Genomic DNA, 19,866 nt, shown 5'->3' with positions numbered 1-19,866 from the left:
AAGGCATCTTAACAATAAGTAAATATATAATATAAATAAAATTGGTATAAATATGATCGACTTGTCTACTTGTAATATGAAATTGGTATTTCATAGTACCTCCTCTTGTTTGCCTCCCAATTACTGAAGTCATCGGTTGCAGTCACCACTTGCACACCAGGCTAACACCTGGGATACTCCCAATGTCGTCCTTTTTCTTTTTATTTATCATTAGGGATCATTCAATCAATCTAAGGGGTTGACCTTACAAGACACCACGTGGCATTATGAAAGGTAAAAAAAGAACCAGGGTTGCTTTAGAACATTCCACAGTATGCTTACTGCACATTGAATCACAGTTCCATCAAATTGGAATAAATGTTATTATGGTAATAATCACAGTACTGTTATTGTTATTGCAGTAATAATCATTTAGACGTCATTACTGTAGACGCCTTAATAATAATAATAATAATAATAATACATTAAATTTAGAGGCGCCTTTCAAGACACCCAAGGTCACCTTACAGAGCATATAGTCATCATAAATCGTTTTGAAAAAAAAAAAGCCTGTTACAGCCTTAACTGTAACAGGCACTACATAAATATTTATTTCCTGAACATACCAATTCTTCCTCATTATTCAAGTTACCCTAGCAATGCAAACTACATAACCTGATCTCCAACCTCAACGACGTGGAAAAAGCAACATTTTAAGGTAGTTTCGGAGATAAAATGCGCCTTGATAACACTTCTAGCAATAAATGTGCATTATATAATTTTGTTATCTTCAGTCAGTGAACGTGTAGGATGTTTAGTTTTGTTGTACACTTTTCCTCCGATCCCTCTCATCCCTCAGGTTCTGCAGAGGATCAAGGAGGGCCAACACACAGTCCTGCTGGTTGCCCCACGTTGGCCAGCGAGACCCTGGCAGTTGCCGAGCAGGGCAGACCTGCTGGCACAAGCAGGTGGGCAGATATGGAACCCGGTCGCCCTGCGCCTTTGGGTTTGGCCAGTACAGAGCCCGTCACTGAGCGTTTAGATGCGTCTGTTCGGGAGACATTCAACAACGCTAGGGCTCCATCTACTAGAGCCAGCTATGCACTCAGATGGACAATTTTCTCAGGCTGGTGCCAGAGTATGGATATTGAGCCAGCAGCGGCTTGCCCTGTGCCTCACGTGCTGCGTTTCTTGCAGACCCAGCTGGACCAAGGCAAGGCGGTTAGTACGGTGATAGTCTACGCTTCGGCCATTTCTGCTTTCCACCAGGGCACGAACAACAGGCCTCTCGGTAGGCCTGTAGGCAGAACGATGTACTCATTCCTTTATAGACCGTAGTTGGTCATCCCTCGGTCTCACAGATCCATAGTTACATCCTTAACTTACGTCATCCGAGCTGCTATTTTTTGTGTTATTAGATGTAACTGATGTTCTTTCACCCAGGGGTGAAATTTAATCTTCCTTGGGACGGATTAGGATAACGTGTTTTGGGAAGCAACGTTTTGCCTTTTTTCAACCGAAAAATCTATTTGGATGGTTAATTTTCTGAATCCATATTTTTTCAATAGGATAATCAGGAACATGAATTCCACTGTTCGATTGTCCAGTGACCCGCGTTGGACATTTCTTCTTCTGTGGGACAGACTAGGCCAACGTGTTTCTGTGGGGCAAACCGGAAGTTTATGGTTGCTTTGCTTCGCCAAGAAATCCATTCCAAAGGTTTATTTTATTTAAGCATTTTGTTGTACAAGATAATCATGCAAATGAATCCTGCTTTAACGTTTTTTTGAAGTGTTAGTACATCAATAGTTTAAAAGGATGAAAATGAAAAAAGATTTTTTAAAAAATTACTTAAATTATCAACATGTGGGTCCCAGACCTACAGGAAGTTATGCAAACACAACAGGGGAACAGAATGACTTGGGAGTAATGATGCGTTTAAGGGACACTTTTTAGCCCGTAAGTTACGAGCTGGAACTGGGAGTAGGCCTACATCGATTCTGTACGAGTTTACGGGCAGTGAGTTGCGGTTTTGACTGCCATTCCAGGGCACTTTCACAGCTAGAAGGTTGCGAAAACACGGGTTACGGGTGGCCTTGAATGCACCATAAGATACAGGGCAATAAGATTTATAAAAAAAATTAAATCACCAGTAAATATTATGACTTACATGACGTACATACATAAATATTGCTATAGCATAACTTGTACTACCTGATTGATTTTACTTATAAGTATACATAAATATACATTCTTCCCAAATTTGCCACAATGTTTCTGATATTATATTCAGCATGAATACATTGTTGTCCTTACAAATATGGTGAATGCATTATTTATTTTATGAATTATGATGTACTGAACGGGGTCCTGGATTGGACTTTAGTTTTAACCAGTTTCAGTAGGCTGGTACGTAACTCCTTCGTAACAAGGCCGTAGATAACAGGGTTCACAGCAGGTGGGATAATAATAATTAGTATGCTGAAGAATTTCTTAAGATTTGGAGATGCTGAGGTGAACCTTTGGGACAGAATAATGATTGTAGAGCCAGTTTGATGAATCAAATAAATTACAAGATGAGAAGCACAGGTCTGGAAAGCTTTCCTCCGCATGGTGCCATCATTGCTGTTTTTTATGCAGGCATGCAGAATCTTGATGTAAGAGAAAGCGATGACAAGGAAGCTTCCTGTACTTAAAGACCAAGACATGGCCAAACCTAGGGAAGAAATTATGAAATTGTTAAAATTTGTACATTTTTCCTCACAATGGAATGCTTTCCTTTGGTATTTACTGCTTTGATTTTAGGATAGACAATCACCAATACCAATGATATGTGTGTCTCTCTACTGTTAAGATATAGGACAACTCTTGACATATTTACAGTCCCTTCTTTACTTTTTTTTACTTTTTTTTTTTAACTTTTTTTCTTTGAACTCTTATTGTATACCTTGACAGTGATCACCGTAATGCATATTATATGTTCCTATAAAACAATATTATGGCTTAGATTAATTTATAATTATAAATGATTGGTAAACAATGCCTGTTGTTCTTCATTCTACCATTACTATATTCCACAAAAAGATATTAATTTCCGCATTGAAACTGACCATAGATGTTATTTATTGGCGTCGGTTCACAGGCCAGGTACAGAATTGAGCGGTTGCTGCAATAGACGTGCTTGATGACGGTACCACACAAGGGGGTTCCCACATTCAAGGCAAAGAGCACACCGATACAGAGCAGAGCCACCACCCAGGCCAGGACCCAAGAGAAGAGTAGCCTAGCCGGCGTCATGAGGGCATGGTACCTCAGTGGCTCACACACTGCTAGATACCTGCATAGAGGAAATGTTACACAATGCTTAACAGCTGCAGGGAGGAAACGTGACACACTGCGAATACCTGTTTAGAGGAATTGTTGCAGAGTGCCTAATACGCAGTTGGAGGTAACATTAACACATTGCTTAATCATGAGCCTAAATCAATTGAAAGGAGCTAATCAAGAATCAGGTCATACTCGTATTCACTCACATATCAAAATCATATTAATACAGTTTCACACCTGTCATAAGCCATAGTGGCCAAAATGGTCTGAACAGCAGCTCCGTAGGTGTGTACCGCGAAGGCCTGGGCAATGGCCTCGCCATACGCAATCCTCTTCTGCCCGGTGGCGAGGTACATTATGAGCCGTATGAGCACAGCAGTGCCTCCAAGCAGGTCGCAGACTGCCAGGTTACAGATTAACACATTCATGGGTCTGTGCAGGGCCCTGTCTGCCACGATGATGCTCATCACCAGCCCGTTGGCCAGAAGCACCACCATGTAGTTGAAAAGAGCCAGGAAGAGGAGCACAGGAGCCTGGTCTGGGGGCACCTCAAAGCTCTCTAGCTCAAACACAATTGGCTGCTTCAGAGGTGTAAGCTTGGTTAAGTTCTCCATCCAAACTAAAATGTAAACAATAAGTCAATATATTTGTTTTAAATTCCTGATGCTGGTATTTAAAAAATACTGCTACAGAACCATATTCTATAATGTGTTATTGCATTCTCAAACAATTCTCTAAAGAAGACAAAAACTTGCAGGTTATCACATTTCATTTTGTGTATGGATGCAGTTAGTAGATTTGCGATCATGTGATCAAGTGTGGAAGTGTAGAGGTGTGTGTTACCTGTGGAGTTGAAGCAATATCCTGCCCAGATTGTGACTGTCTATTTTATGCTAAAGCTAGTCTCTACAGAGATGTACAGCCCTACTGCTGATCTGGGTTAACCCTCTGGAGTGAACCTTGGGTTACATGGGGCTGTGGGCTCTGGAGTGGCACCAGTAGAGACAGGAGGGGACAGGCAGACTCTGGCACTGCCTGGACGTGTCTCCTGTTCCTGTGGGCATTGGCCTGTGGATGATGAGGCCTGGACGTTGTTTGTTCAAAGTTGTGCTCTGCTGCATGAAGTTCGAATTATGAAGTTTAAACTATGACCCTGCTGTGTGTTAGGGTGTTAGGGTTAGGGCCTTGTGTTAGGGTTACCCCTCTTGCCCACTGCATCCGTCAACGGAAGGATCCCATTGACCTTGAATGGGGCGGAGACGCAATGCATTGTGGATCCCTCCGTTCCGTTGGATCCGTCGGATCCGTCGGCTCCGTCAAGAAATTTGAAAAATTTTCAACTTTTCAGGCAGCGACCGATCCATCATCCAATAAGATCGCGTATGCTCGGGCTTGGCTAGGGTTAGGGTCATGTGTTGAGGTTGGGTTTGTCATGGTCTGTCTGTTTCCTTGTCTTGTTTTGGTGTGTTTCCTGTTTTACTTACTACTTAATGTGTTTCAGCTGTTCCTCGTCGCGTACCCTGTGTGTGTTTGGTATTTAAGCCCTTGTCTTTCCTTGTCGGATCATTGTAGTTTGTGGCGAGTTGTGTCCTGTGTCTTACCTGTGTTCCCGGTGTTCCCGGTGTTCCCTGTGTTACCTGCGTCACCTGTGTTGTGGTGTTCCTTGCCTTTTGCGTTAATAAATCATCCTTTACCTGAACTGCCTGAGATTGCCTGCCAGCCGCTAACCGTGACTGAATGATCCGACCATCAATGGACCCAGCGGACGCTCTTTTTGTTGGAGGCTGTGTTGGGGCGTACGTGCAGCGCTGTCGCTTCAAGGCCCGGGTTGGAGGGTGCCTTACGGACTATCAGAGTAGGGGTGGTGAGTTTGGAGTCCCATCCGGTTCAACATTCCTCTCCAGCCCCTGAGCCGACTCCGGTCCCCGAGCCCTGTCCGGTTCCTGAACCCTACTCCTTCCCGAGGGTGCCCCTCTTCCAGATCTTCCAGACCTTCCAGAAGTGCCCCCCCCTCTACCTTGCCTTCCAGAGGGGTCCCGCCTTCTAAACCTTCCAGAAGGGGCCCGCCCTCTTCCTTCCCTTCCAGAGGGGTCCCGCCTTCCAAATCTTCAAGACCTTCCAGAAGGGGCCCGCCCACTACCTCGCTTTCGCCGATGCCGGCCACCTGTGGGTCTTCGCCGTGGCAGGCCTCCAGAATTTTTTTGGGTTCTTTCCCCCTGGCTCCCCCCCTCCCACCCTATTTGGGTTTGACTTGTTTTTTTTATTTTTGCATGTCGTGGGTCGCCTGGTAGTCAACCTTTAAGGGGGGGGGACTGTCATGGTCTGTCTGTTTCCTTGTCTTGTTTCGGTGTGTTTCCTGTTTCACTTTGGTATCTCTCCCCATGTCCGGTCAGGTTTCCCTCCTGTTTGATTACTGCTCCCTCACCCAATGTATTACAGCTGTTCCTCGTTGCGTACCCTGTGTTGTCTTTCCTTTGTTCCTTGTCGGATAATTGTAGTTTGTGGCAGTGTGTTCCCTGTGTTCCCTGTGCTACCTGTGTTACCTGCGTCACCTGTGCTTTGGTGTTCCTTGCCTTTTGCGTTAATAAATCATCCTTTACATGAACTGTCTGCGATTGGGTCCTACCTGCCTGCCATCCGCTGACCGTGACAGGGTTAGGGTTATGCAAACAACTAATATTTAATTTATCTTGAAAAAAAAAATCAAAGCTTTAACCCTGGTAGATGGCATTCCATGCTGTAGCCATTGTTCTTGACAGGACTGTCATCTGAAAAGGTTCATACTTTATTTTCCATGGTATGGCATATAATGATCAGTCCAGATGGCCTCCCAGTGACCACCGCCTGATAGAATTAGAAGAGATCTTTGGCGCCAGAGGCCAGAAGACAGAGGCCAGTCTCAAAGGGGCAAAAGCCTGGTCCCTCGTCCTTACTCTCTCTCTCTTTTTTTCGTCTATCTTGCGCGTGTGTGTGTGTGTGTGTGTGTGTGTGTGTGTGTGTGTGTGTGTGTGTGTGTGTGTGTGTGTGTGTGTGTGTGTGTGTGTGTGTGTGTGTGTGTGTGTGTGTGTGTGTGTGTGTGTGTGTGTGTGGCTACAGAGTAAATACATCAATAATCTACAAAAATCATCATTATATCCTGAGTTATGCCAATCAAAAAATCCCATTATTTCCACATACTTCTCTCTCTCCAACTCAATCTGAAACTCAACTCTCATTATCAGACGCTTTCCTATGCGGTTAATTATTATCAGAAACAGTTGATAGCTTATTTGTTTCCAGCCAGGTCTCATTAATAACAGTCCCCAGAGGGTTGGAGGGTTGGTCTGTGTGTGTGTGTGTGTGTGTGTGCTCATTAGTGGCCCAGTTTTCAGGGCCACTTTATGGATGTGATGAAACAGTAGCATGTTGTTCTGATGAAACTAAATCCTATGATGGCTTATTGATCCCTTGGGATGTCAGCAGGTATCAAACAGGTGGATGTAAGTTTAAATAGGTTTTAACAGTAGCAGATTTTGATTTTTTTTAAGGGTAAGGGTAAAACCTAATTCAAGTCATTAAATCTGACTATGTAGTGCTACAATGTTTTGTTATATGAGCTATAAAGTGTACAATATATAAACTAATTGGTGTTCGTTGTGGGGACTTAAAAAACGTCCTCTACCTCATCGTCATGTGCTCATCCGGGGTCCTGTCGCGGGGGCAGCAGCTCCAGAAGGGGGCCCCAGACTCCCGTTTCCAGGGACACATTGACCAGCTCTGACGGGGGGATCCCAAGGTGTTCCCAGGCCAGTGTTGAGATACAATCTCTCCACCTAGTCCTGGGTCATCGCTGAGGCCTCCTCTCCACTGGTCGTGCTTGGAACACCTCCCAAGGGGGTCGCCCAGTGGGCATCCTTACCAGACGCCCGAACCACCTCAACAGACTATTTTCTAAGCAGAGGAGCAGCAACTCTGATCCGGGTTCCTAAAGGACGGCTGAGCTTCTCACCCTATCTCCAAGGGAGATGCCAGCCACCCTCCGGAGAAAACCCATCTCGGCCGATTGTACCCGCAATCTCGGTCATCACCCATCCTTCATGACCTATGGTGAAGGTCATGCAATTTATGTTTTGAGATTTCTGTTTGGATTCCCTCACCATTTGCTGCCTCCGGCCCCTAGACCCACATGTCCCTTTACATGACATGCTGTATTTCCTATCCAACCACTATGGCCGTAGCCAACTATGAGGTCACCGAGGTCCGGACCTCAGTGATCATTTCCAAAAAGAACCACTATATAATGAACTCCTGGTATTATTGGTCCCATAATCAGGAGTTGAAAACGTCTGGTCTATCCTTTCTCGCTCTGAAAGCCAGCGTGTTCCCGCAACGGTTTTTGAACTTGGCATTGCTATCCGATCCATCAATCACAATTTGTTTATGTCCAAATGCTTACCTAGGTAACCAAAAAAAACAATCGACTGTCTTCCTGTTTTGTGTCCCTGCCTGGCAGCGAGTATTTTTTTGTGAGCTAGTGAAGGAACTACTCATCAAGTACTTTGATGATAGATGTTATACGCCTATAGCCTTCATAGCAGATCCTGGACGTTTTTCTTTTTTTCTTCTATGTTGTTTTATTTGTTATTTGTTATTCTAGGTAAACAGAGAGGAGCAGGACAGAGAGGAGAACAGAGAGGAGAACAGAGAGGAGGAGAACAGAGAGGAGGAGAACAGAGAGGAGGAGAACAGAGAGGAGGAGAACAGAGAGGAGAACAGAGAGGAGGAGAACAGAGAGGAGGAGAACAGAGAGTGGAGAACAGAGAGGAGAACAGAGAGGAGAACAGAGAGTGGAGAACAGAGAGGAGAACAGAGAGGAGGAGAACAGAGAGGAGGAGAACAGAGAGGAGGAGAACAGAGAGGAGGAGAACAGAGAGGAGCAGGACAGAGAGGAGGAGAACAGAGAGGAGGAGAACAGAGAGGAGCAGGACAGAGAGGAGGAGAACAGAGAGGAGGAGAACAGAGAGGAGCAGGACAGACAGAAGAACAGAAGACAAGGACACACACACACAAACACACACACACACACACGCGCACACACACACACACACACACACACACACCTAAACACGCACACACACACACACACACACACACACACACACACACACACACACACACACACACACACACACACACACACACACACACACACACACACACACACACACACACACACAAACAAATGGTGAGAGTAAATTGTGATACATTTTTGCACTTTTAATAAAAAGTCCCTCTGTTTATTTAATAAGGGATTATGTTATTAACCTTTTTTTTTTTGTTAAGTTTATGCAGTGTATAGCTTAGGTAGATGTGTTTGTAGGCGTCAATTTGGTATGATTGATTCTTGTCCAGAAATGCAGTAAATGTTTCATTAAAATATACGATTCTGGACCTCAGTAGTTCCTTAACCCTGGTTAAGACTCTCTACCAGATAGCAGACCTGAAAAACATTGAGGCAGGAAGTGGTCTAGCTTACAATAGTCGGGCAAGGAGGTGCAGAAGCCACTCTAATTAATTGTAGCGCTATATTGAATCTACCATATGGGTAGTGTGGATAAGTTCACAGGGGCGCCTGAGTGTTGGATAATGATCGGTTGGATAATGATCGGTGTGAATCTGGATTTTTATGAAGTTCATATTCTATATACCCACACCAGAGCTCGGCTGGTCACATAGTTTGCAGCTTTTCACCGTTGTAAAGCCAGCAGGTTCAACATGTAAACAGCGATTATAATGTCATATCCATTGGTATAACAGCTGTTATCGAGAAGTAGTATTTTCTAAATAAACAATTAACCACTGGTCAGACGGAGCTTCACAAACGGATATCGGTGTGTGTGTGTGTGTGTGTGTGTGTGTGTGTGTATGTGTGTGTGTGTGTGTGTGTGTGTGTGTGTGTGTGTGTGTGTGTGTGTGTGTGTGCGCGCGTGTGTGTGTGTGTTTGTGTGTGTGTGTGTGTGTGTGTGTGTGTGTGTGTGTGTGTGTGTTATTATTATTGCAGTAATAATCATTTAGACGTCATTACTGTAGACGCCTTAATAATAATAATAATAATAATACATTAAATTTAGAGGCGCCTTTCAAGACACCCAAGGTCACCTTAAAGAGCATATAGTCATCATAAATCGTTTTGAAAAAAAAAAAGCCTGTTACAGTCTTAACTGTAACAGGCACTACATAAATATTTATTTCCTGAACATACCAATTCTTCCTCATTATTCAAGTTACCCTAGCAATGTAAACTACATAACCTGATCTCCAACCTCAACGACGTGGAAAAAGCAACATTTTAAGGTAGTTTCGGAGATAAAATGCGCCTTGATAACACTTCTAGCAATAAATGTGCATTATATAATTTTGTTATCTTCAGTTAGTGAACGTGTAGGATGTTTAGTTTTGTTGTACACTTTTCCTCCGATCCCTCTCATCCCTCAGGTTCTGCAGAGGATCAAGGAGGGCCAACACACAGTCCTGCTGGTTGCCCCACGTTGGCCAGCGAGACCCTGGCAGTTGCCGAGCAGGGCAGACCTGCTGGCACAAGCAGGTGGGCAGATATGGAACCCGGTCGCCCTGCGCCTTTGGGTTTGGCCAGTACAGAGCCCGTCACTGAGCGTTTAGATGCGTCTGTTCGGGAGACATTCAACAACGCTAGGGCTCCATCTACTAGAGCCAGCTATGCACTCAGATGGACAATTTTCTCAGGCTGGTGCCAGAGTATGGATATTGAGCCAGCAGCGGCTTGCCCTGTGCCTCACGTGCTGCGTTTCTTGCAGACCCAGCTGGACCAAGGCAAGGCGGTTAGTACGGTGATAGTCTACGCTTCGGCCATTTCTGCTTTCCACCAGGGCACGAACAACAGGCCTCTCGGTAGGCCTGTAGGCAGAACGATGTACTCATTCCTTTATAGACCGTAGTTGGTCATCCCTCGGTCTCACAGATCCATAGTTACATCCTTAACTTACGTCATCCGAGCTGCTATTTTTTGTGTTATTAGATGTAACTGATGTTCTTTCACCCAGGGGTGAAATTTAATCTTCCTTGGGACGGATTAGGATAACGTGTTTTGGGAAGCAACCTTTTGCCTTTTTTCAACCGAAAAATCTATTTGGATGGTTAATTTTCTGAATCCATATTTTTTCAATAGGATAATCAGGAACATGAATTCCACTGTTCGATTGTCCAGTGACCCGCGTTGGACATTTCTTCTTCTGTGGGACAGACTAGGCCAACGTGTTTCTGTGGGGCAAACCGGAAGTTTATGGTTGCTTTGCTTCGCCAAGAAATCCATTCCAAAGGTTTATTTTATTTAAGCATTTTGTTGTACAAGATAATCATGCAAATTAATCCCGCTTTAACGTTTTTTGAAGTGTTAGTACATCAATAGTTTAAAAGGATGAAAATGAAAAAAGATTTTTTAAAAAATTACTTAAATTATCAACATGTGGGTCCCAGACCTACAGGAAGTTATGCAAACACAACAGGGGAACAGAATGACTTGGGAGTAATGATGCGTTTAAGGGACACTTTTTAGCCCGTAAGTTACGAGCTGGAACTGGGAGTAGGCCTACATCGATTCTGTACGAGTTTACGGGCAGTGAGTTGCGGTTTTGACTGCCATTCCAGGGCACTTTCACGGCTAGAAGGTTGTGAAAACACGGGTTACGGGTGGCCTGGAATGCACCATAAGATACAGGGCATTAAGAATTATTTAATTTTTTAAATCACCAGTAAATATTATGACTTACATGACTTACATAGATAAATATTGCTATAGCATAACTTGTACTACCTGATTGATTTTACTTATAAGTATACATAAATATACATTCTTCCCACATTTGCCACAATGTTTCTGATATTATATTCAGCATGAATAAATTGTTGTCCTTACAAATATGGTGAATGCATTATTTATTTTATGATTTATGATGTACTGAACAGGGTCCTGGATTGGACTTTAGTTTTAACCAGTTTCAGTAGGCTGGTACGTAACTCCTTCGTAACAAGGCCGTAGATAACAGGGTTCACAGCAGGTGGTATAATAATAATTAGTATGCTGAAGAATTTCTTAAGATTTGGAGATGCTGAGGTGAACCTTTGGGACAGAATAATGATTGTAGAGCCAATTTGATAGATCAAATAAATTACAAGATGAGAAGCACAGGTCTGGAAAGCTTTCCTCCGCATGGTGCCATCATTGCTGTTTTTTATGCAGGCATGCAGAATCTTGATGTAAGAGAAAGCGATGACAAGGAAGCATCCTGTACTTAAAGACCAAGACATGGCCAAACCTAGGGAAGAAATTATGACATTAAAATTTGTACATTTTTCCTCACAATGGAAAGCTTTCCTTTGGTATTTACTGCTTTGATTTTAGGATAGACAATCACCAATATCAATGATATGTGTGTCTCTCTACTGTTAAGATATCGGACAACTCTTGACATATTTACAGTCCCTTCTTTACTTTACTTTTTTTCTTTGAACTCTTATTGTATACCTTGACAGTGATCACCGTAATGCATATTATATGTTCCTATAAAACAATATTATGGCTTAGATTAATTTATAATTATAAATGATTGGTAAACAATGCCTGTTGTTCTTCATTCTACCATTACTATATTCCACAAAAAGATTTTAATTTCCGCATTGAAACTGACCATAGATGTTATTTATTGGCGTCGGTTCACAGGCCAGGTACAGAATTGAGCGGTTGCTGCAATAGACGTGCTTGATGACGGTACCACACAAGGGGGTTCCCACATTCAAGGCAAAGAGCACACCAATACAGAGCAGAGCCACCACCCAGGCCAGGACCCAAGAGAAGAGTAGCCTAGCCGGTGTCATGAGGGCATGGTACCTCAGTGGCTCACACACTGCTAGATACCTGCATAGAGGAAATGTTACACAATGCTTAACAGCTGCAGGGAGGAAACGTGACACACTGCAAATACATGTTTAGAGGAAACGTTGCAGAGTGCCTAATACCCAGTTCGAGGTAACATTAACACGTTGCTTAATCATGAGCCTAAATCAATTGAAAGGAGCTAATCAAGAATCACGTCATACTCATGTTCACTCAAATTTCTAAATCATATTAATACATTTCCACACCTGTCATAAGCCATAGTGGCCAAAATGGTCTGAACAGCAGCTCCGTAGGTGTGTACCGCGAAGGCCTGGGCAATGGCCTCGCCATACGCAATCCTCTTCTGCCCGGTGGCGAGGTACATTATGAGCCGTATGAGCACAGCAGTGCCTCCAAGCAGGTCGCAGGCTGCCAGGTTACAGATTAACACATTCATGGGTCTGTGCAGGGCCCTGTCTGCCACGATGATGCTCATCACCAGCCCGTTGGCCAGAAGCACCACCATGTAGTTGAAAAGAGCCAGGAAGAGGAGCACAGGAGCCTGGTCTGGGGGCACCTCAAAGCTCTCTAGCTCAAACACAATTGGCTGCTTCAGAGGTGTAAGCTTGGTTAAGTTCTCCATCCAAACTAAAATGTAAACAATAAGTCAATATATTTGTTTTAAATTCCCGATGCTGGTAGTTAAAAAATACTGCTACAGAACCATATTCTATAATGTGTTATTGCATTCTCAAACAATTCTCTAAAGAAGACAAAAACTTGCAGGTTATCACATTTCATTTTGTGTATGGATGCAGTTAGTAGATTTGCGATCATGTGATCAAGTGTGGAAGTGTAGAGGTGTGTGTTACCTGTGGAGTTGAAGCAATGTACTGCCCAGATTGTGACTGTCTATTTTATGCTAAAGCTAGTCTGTACAGAGATGTACAGCCCTACTGCTGATCTGGGTTGACTCTCTGGAGTGAACCTTTGGTTACGTGGGGCTGTGGGCTCTGGAGTGGCACCACTAGTGACAGGAGGGGACAGGCAGACTCTGGCACTGCCTTGACATGTCTCCTGTTCCTGTGGGCATTGGCCTGTGGATGATGAGGCCTGGACGTTGTTTGTTCAAAGTTGTGCTCTGCTGCATGAAGTTCGAATTATGAAGTTCAAACTATGACCCTGCTGTGTGTTAGGGTGTTAGGGTTAGGGCCTTGTGTTAGGGTTACCCCTCTTGCCCACTGCATCCATCAACGGAAGGATCCAATTGACTTTGAATGGGGCGGAGACGCAATGCATTGTGGATCCCTCCGTTCCGTTGGATCCGTCGGCTCCGTCAAGAAAGTTGAACAATTTTCAACTTTTCAGGCAGCGACCGATCCATCATCCAATGAGATCGCGTATGCTCGGGCTTGGCTAGGGTTAGGGTCGTGTGTTGAGGTTGGGTTTGTCATGGTCTGTCTGTTTCCTTGTCTTGTTTTGGTGCGTTTCCTGTTTCACTTTGGTATCTCGTCTTGCTTCTCCCCATGTCCGGTCAGGTTTCCCTCCTGTTTGATTACTGCTCCCTCCCCTAATGTGTTTCAGCTGTTCCTCGTCGTGTACCCTGTGTGTGTTTAGTATTTAAGCCCTTGTCTTTCCTTGTCGGATCATTGTAGTTTGTGGCGAGTTGTGTCCTGTGTCTTACCTGTGTTCCCGGTGTTCCCTGTGTTCCCTGTGTTACCTGCGTCACCTGTGTTTTGGTGTTCCTTGCCTTTTGCATTAATAAATCATCCTTTACCTGAACTGCCTGAGATTGGGTCCTACCTGCCTGCCAGCCGCTAACCGTGACTGAATGATCCGACCATCAATGGACCCAGCGGACGCTCTATTTGTTGGAGGCTGTGTTGGGGCGTACGTGCAGCGCTGTCGCTTCAAGGCCCGGGTTGGAGGGTGCCTTACGGACTATCAGAGTGGGGGTGGTGAGTTTGGAGTCCCATCCGGTTGAACATTCCTCTCCAGCCCCTGAGCCGACTCCGGTCCCCGAGCCCTGTCCGGTTCCTGAACCCTACTCCTTCCCGAGGGTGCCCCTGTTCCAGATCTTCCAGACCTTCCAGAAGTGCCCCCCCATCTACCTTGCCTTCCAGAGGGGTCCCGCCTTCTAAACCTTCCAGAAGGGGCCCGCCCTCTACCTTCCCTTCCAGAGGGGTCCCGCCTTCCAAATCTTCAAGACCTTCCAGAAGGGGCCCGCCCACTACCTCGCTTTCGCCGATGCCGGCCACCTGTGGGTCTTCGCCGTGGCAGGCCTCCAGAATTTGTTTGGGTTCTTTCCCCCTGGCTCCCCCCCACCCACCCTATTTGGGTTTGACTTGTTTTTTTTATTTTTGCATGTCGTGGGTCGCCTGGTAGTCAACCTTTAAGGGGGGGGAACTGTCATGGTCTGTCTGTTTCCTTGTCTTGTTTTGGTGTGTTTCCTGTTTCACTTTGGTATCTCGTCTTGCTTCTCCCCACGTCCGGTCAGGTTTCCCTCCTGTTTGATTACTGCTCCCTCCCCTAATGTATTTCAGCTGCTCCTCGTTGCGTACCCTGCTTGTGTTTGGTATTTAAGCCCTTGTCTTTCCTTTGTTCCTTGTCGGATCATTGTAGTTTGTGGCGAGTTGTGTCCTGTGGGTTCCCTGTGTTCCCGGTGTTCCCTGTGTTCCCTGTGTTACTTGCGTCACCTGTGTTTTGGTGTTCCTTGCCTTTTGCGTTAATAAATCATCCTTTACCTGAACTGTCTGCGATTGGGTCCTACCTGCCTGCCACCCGCTAACCGTGGCAGGGTTAGGGTTATGCAAACAACTAATATTTAATTTATCTTGAAAAAAAAAATCAAAGCTTTAACCCTGGTAGAAGGCATTCCATGCTGTAGCCATTGTTCTTGACAGGACTGTCATCTGAAAAGGTTCATACTTTATTTTCCATGGTATGGCATATAATGATCAGTCCAGATGGCCTCCCAGTGACCACCGGCTGATAGAATTAGAAGAGATCTTTGGCTCCAGAGGCCAGAAGACAGAGGCCAGTCTCTATGGGGCAAAAGCCTGGTCCCTCGTCCTTACTCTCTCTCTCTTTTTTTCGTCTATCTTGCGTGTGTGTGTGTGTGTGTGTGTGTGTGTGTGTGTGTGTGTGTGTGTGTGTGTGTGTGTGTGTGTGTGTGTGTGTGTGTGTGTGTTTGTGTGTGTGTGTGTGTGTGTGTGTGTGTGTGTGTGTGTGTGTGTGTGTGTGTGTGTGTGGGGGTGTGAGTGTGTGGCTACAGAGTAAATACATCAATAATCTACAAAAATCATCATTATATCCTGAGTTATGCCAATCAAAAAATCCCATTGCTTCCGCATACTTCTCTCTCTCCAACTCAATCCGAAACTCAACTCCCATTATCAGACGCTTTCCTATGGGGTTAATTATTATCAGAAACAGTTGATAGCTTATTTGTTTCCAGCCAGGTCTCATTAATAACAGTCCCCAGAGGGTTGGAGGGTTGGTCTGTGTGTGTGTGTTTGTGCTCATTAGTGGCCCAGTTTTCAGGGCCACTCTATTGATGTGATGAAACAGTAGCATGTTGTTCTGATGAAACCAAATCCTATGATGGCTTATTGATCCCTTGGGATGTCAGCAAGTATCAAACAGGTGGATGTAAGTTTAAATAGGTTTTAACAGTAGCAGATTTCGATTTATTTTAAGGGTAAGGGTAAAACCTAATTCAAGTCATTAAATCGGACTATGTAGTGCTACAATGTTTTGTTCTATGAGCTATAAAGTGTACAATATATAAACTAATTGGTGTTCTTTGTGGGGACTTAAAAAACGTCCTCTACCTCATCTTCATGTGCTCATCCGGGGTCCTGTCGCGGGGGCAGCAGCTCCAGAAGGGGGCCTCAGACTCCCGTTTCCAGGGACACATTGACCAGCTCTGACGGGGGGATCCCAAGGCGTTCCCAGGCCAGTGTTGAGATACAATCTCTCCACCTAGTCCTGGGTCATCGCTGAGGCCTCCTCTCCACTGGTCATGCTTGGAACACCTCCCAAGGGGGTCGCCCAGTGGGCATCCTTACCAGACACCCGAACCACCTCAACAGACTATTTTCTAAGCAGAGGAGCAGCAACTCTGATCCGGGTTCCTCAAGGACGGCTGAGCTTCTCACCCTATCTCCAAGGGAGATGCCAGCCACCCTCCGGAGAAAACCCATCCCGGCCGATTGTACCCGCAATCTCGGTCATCACCCATCCTTCATGACCTACGGTGAAGGTCATGCAATTTATGTTTTGAGATTTCTGTTTGGATTCCCTCACCATTTGCTGCCTCCGGCCCCTAGACCCACATGTCCCTTTACATGACATGCTATATTTCCTATCCAACCACTATGGCCGTAGCCAACTATGAGGTCAACGAGGTCAGGACCTCAGTGATCATTTCCAAAAAGAACCACTATATAATGAACTCCTGATATTAATGGTCCCATAATCAGTGTTGAAAACGTCTGATCTATCCTTTCTCGCTCTGAAAGCCAGCGTGTTCCCGCAACGTTTTTTGAACTTGGCATTGCTATCCGATCCATCAATCACAATTTGTTTATGTCCAAATGCTTACCTAGGTAACCAAAAAAAACAATCGACTGTCTTCCTGTTTTGTGTCCCTGCCTGGCAGCGAGTATTTTTTTGTGAGCGAGTGAAGGAACTACTCATCAAGTACTTTGATGATAGATGTTATACGCCTATAGCCTTCAGAGCAGAACCTGGACGTTTTTCTTTTTTTCTTCTATGTTGTTTTATTTGTTATTTGTTATTCTAGGTAAACAGAGAGGAGCAGGACAGAGAGGAGAACAGAGAGGAGAACAGAGAGGAGGAGAACAGAGAGGAGGAGAACAGAGAGGAGGAGAACAGAGAGGAGAACAGAGAGGAGAACAGAGAGTGGAGAACAGAGAGTGGAGAACAGAGAGGAGAACAGAGAGGAGGAGAACAGAGAGTGGAGAACAGAGAGGAGAACAGAGAGGAGGAGAACAGAGAGGAGAACAGAGAGGAGGAGAACAGAGAGGAGGAGAACAGAGAGGAGGAGAACAGAGAGGAGGAGAACAGAGAGGAGAACAGAGAGGAGGAGAACAGAGAGGAGGAGAACAGAGAGGAGGAGAACAGAGAGGAGAACAGAGAGGAGGAGAACAGAGAGGAGAACAGAGAGGAGGAGAACAGAGAGGAGAACAGAGAGGAGAACAGAGAGGAGAACAGAGAGTAGGAGAACAGAGAGGAGGAGAACAGAGAGGAGAACAGAGAGGAGGAGAACAGAGAGGAGGAGAACAGAGAGGAGGAGAACAGAGAGGAGAACAGAGAGGAGGAGAACAGAGAGGAGCAGGACAGACAGAAGAACAGAAGACAAGGACACACACACACAAACACACACACACACACACGCGCACACACACACACACACCTAAACACACACACGCACACACACACACAGACACACACACACCCACACACACACACACACACACACACACACACACACACACACACACACACACACACACACACACACACACACACACACACACACACACACACACACACAAACAAATGGTGAGAGTAAATTGTGATACATTTTTGCACTTTTAATAAAAAGTCCCTCTGTTTATTTAATAAGGGATTATGTTATTAACCTTTTTTTTTTTTTTTGTTAAGTTTATGTAGTGTATAGCTTAGGTAGATGTGCTTGTAGGCGTCAATTTGGTATGATTGATTCTTGTCCAGAAATGCAGTAAATGTTTCATTAAAATATACGATTCTGGACCTCAGTAGTTCCTTAACCCTGGTTAAGGCTCTCTCCCAGATAGCAGACCTGAAAAACATTGAGGCAGGAAGTGGTCTAGCTTACAATAGTCGGGCAAGGAGGTGCAGAAGCCACTCTAATTAATTGTAGCGCTATATTGAATCTACCATATGGGTAGTGTGGATAAGTTCACAGGGGCGCCTGAGTGTTGGATAATGATCGGTTGGATAATGATCGGTGTGAATCTGGATTTTTATGAAGTTCATATTCTATATACCCACACCAGAGCTCGGCTGGTCACATAGTTTGCAGCTTTTTACCGTTGTAAAGCCAGCAGGTTCGACATGTTAACAGCGATTATAATGTCATATCCATTGGTATAACAGCTGTTATCGAGAAGTAGTATTTTCTAAATAAACAATTAACCACTGGTCAGACGGAGCTTCACAAACGGATATCGGTGTGTGTGTGTGTGTGTGTGTGTGTGTGTGTGTGTGTGTGTGTGTGTGTGTGTGTGTGTGTGTGTGTGTGTGCGTGTGCGTGTGTGCGTGTGTGTTTGTGTGTGTGTGTATGTGTAGGCCTACAGTCGGATTCAGCTCCATGGTTTCTAATTATTTTATTGGTAAACAGGTAGATCAGAGTTAAACTTATGAGCTATGACCTATAGTTTAACATTTACAGACTACGTACTAAATCGATCAAGAAACCTCATCACTTGACACTTTGCTACTGGACGCTTATGTAGACGATGACATCATTATGGAAGTACTTTGGTCGCCGGCATAGGCAATGCAGGCCACTTTCGTCATTGGAAATGGCCTCAATTTTCTTTGAAGGCCAGGAAAAATCAGCGCTCGGTGGTGGAGATTTGAGGTCATTACAAAGGAGAAGCGCCGCAGTATACCAAATAAAGACAATAATCCCAGCGCCCAACGAGAAGTGTAGCAATCAAAACAATTTCACCCGAAATACACTGAACATTGAAAGATGAACATAAATCTATATTACAGGGAATTCTCAGATTACAACAAGTGACAAGAAGTTACAACAAGAGGTATTTGAACAACTGCAGCAAGGTAAGACCAATATTCATTTCGAAACTCCAAAGTGAATCTCAGGATTTCTCAAGAGGCTCTAACCTACATTAGATCAGGCATATAAATATAATCTTGTCATAATGTTTCAGGGCTATGTTACTTTTTTTAATACATGGCTACCATGTTAAATGTAGCATGCATTTATTGTCAAAAAATGTCTTCGTATTCTCAAAAAAAGCTCTTAAACAGCTCAACCTCATCCATTATGAGGCTGCGAGTTTTAAAAGATAAAGAAGCAGACCACTCCAATGCTTATATCACTGCACTGGCTTCAATATAACTCATAGCATATAAAGCATTTTTGGACCAAAACACTTGATCTAATTATATACTGATCATGATTTCATTCTGTATTAAGAGCCTACTAAAACACTTTATCCATTATAAATCAGGCCTCACCGTGCATACTAATTGTATGCTTGTACCACCACTGGTTGGAGTACATTTGGCACTATTATACCTCCACCTGCCGGTGTCTGTTTAATTTGCAGTCTCAAATAATGTAATAATTATATAATTGTGTTACTTGCATTCGGAGTTGTAGTCTTCAGTATTTAGACTGGTGTGTTCATGGCTGTGTGAAGTTAATGAAGCACTTACGACGCAGTGTGATATTATGTAACAAGTCGGTAAGAGTGTATTGCTGGTGCAATTTTAAGACACAGTAGCCTCTCGCCCTCTACTGGTAGTTCACGTTAACCTGCAGCGTGTTAAAGGTGTTAACTCTTTTCGTAGCAAAAGCGTGAAGATTACATATTTATGCGCTAGACAGACCCATCGTGTTCAAGTTTTGT

The 19,866-nt window shown here is 44.4% G+C and overlaps 2 protein-coding genes across 2 annotated transcripts; both read right to left on the bottom strand.

Moving 5' to 3' along the window:
* Window positions 1-851: 851 nt before the first annotated feature.
* LOC130386069 (putative gustatory receptor clone PTE03) lies at window positions 852-3,962 on the bottom strand. Its single transcript, XM_056594852.1, has 4 exons — window positions 3,544-3,962; window positions 3,090-3,316; window positions 2,567-2,695; window positions 852-931 (listed from the first exon to the last, which is right to left on the bottom strand). The coding sequence occupies exons 1-4, from the start codon at window positions 3,918-3,920 to the stop codon at window positions 852-854; spliced, it is 813 nt and encodes a 270-aa protein (XP_056450827.1). The 5' UTR covers window positions 3,921-3,962.
* Window positions 3,963-6,982: 3,020 nt separating this feature from the next.
* Window positions 6,983-16,115, bottom strand: LOC130386068 (olfactory receptor 10A6-like). The gene is made up of 5 exons (XM_056594851.1): window positions 16,030-16,115; window positions 12,463-12,855; window positions 12,009-12,235; window positions 11,280-11,636; window positions 6,983-7,062 (listed from the first exon to the last, which is right to left on the bottom strand). The coding sequence occupies exons 1-5, from the start codon at window positions 16,113-16,115 to the stop codon at window positions 6,983-6,985; spliced, it is 1,143 nt and encodes a 380-aa protein (XP_056450826.1).
* Between the last annotated feature and the right edge of the window lie 3,751 nt (window positions 16,116-19,866).

The sequence above is a fragment of the Gadus chalcogrammus genome, chromosome 7 (assembly GCF_026213295.1).
Source record: "Gadus chalcogrammus isolate NIFS_2021 chromosome 7, NIFS_Gcha_1.0, whole genome shotgun sequence".
NCBI lineage: Eukaryota > Metazoa > Chordata > Actinopteri > Gadiformes > Gadidae > Gadus > Gadus chalcogrammus.
The sequence above is the reverse complement of the archived record's forward strand: the minus strand, read 5'-3'. Positions and strand labels throughout refer to the sequence as shown.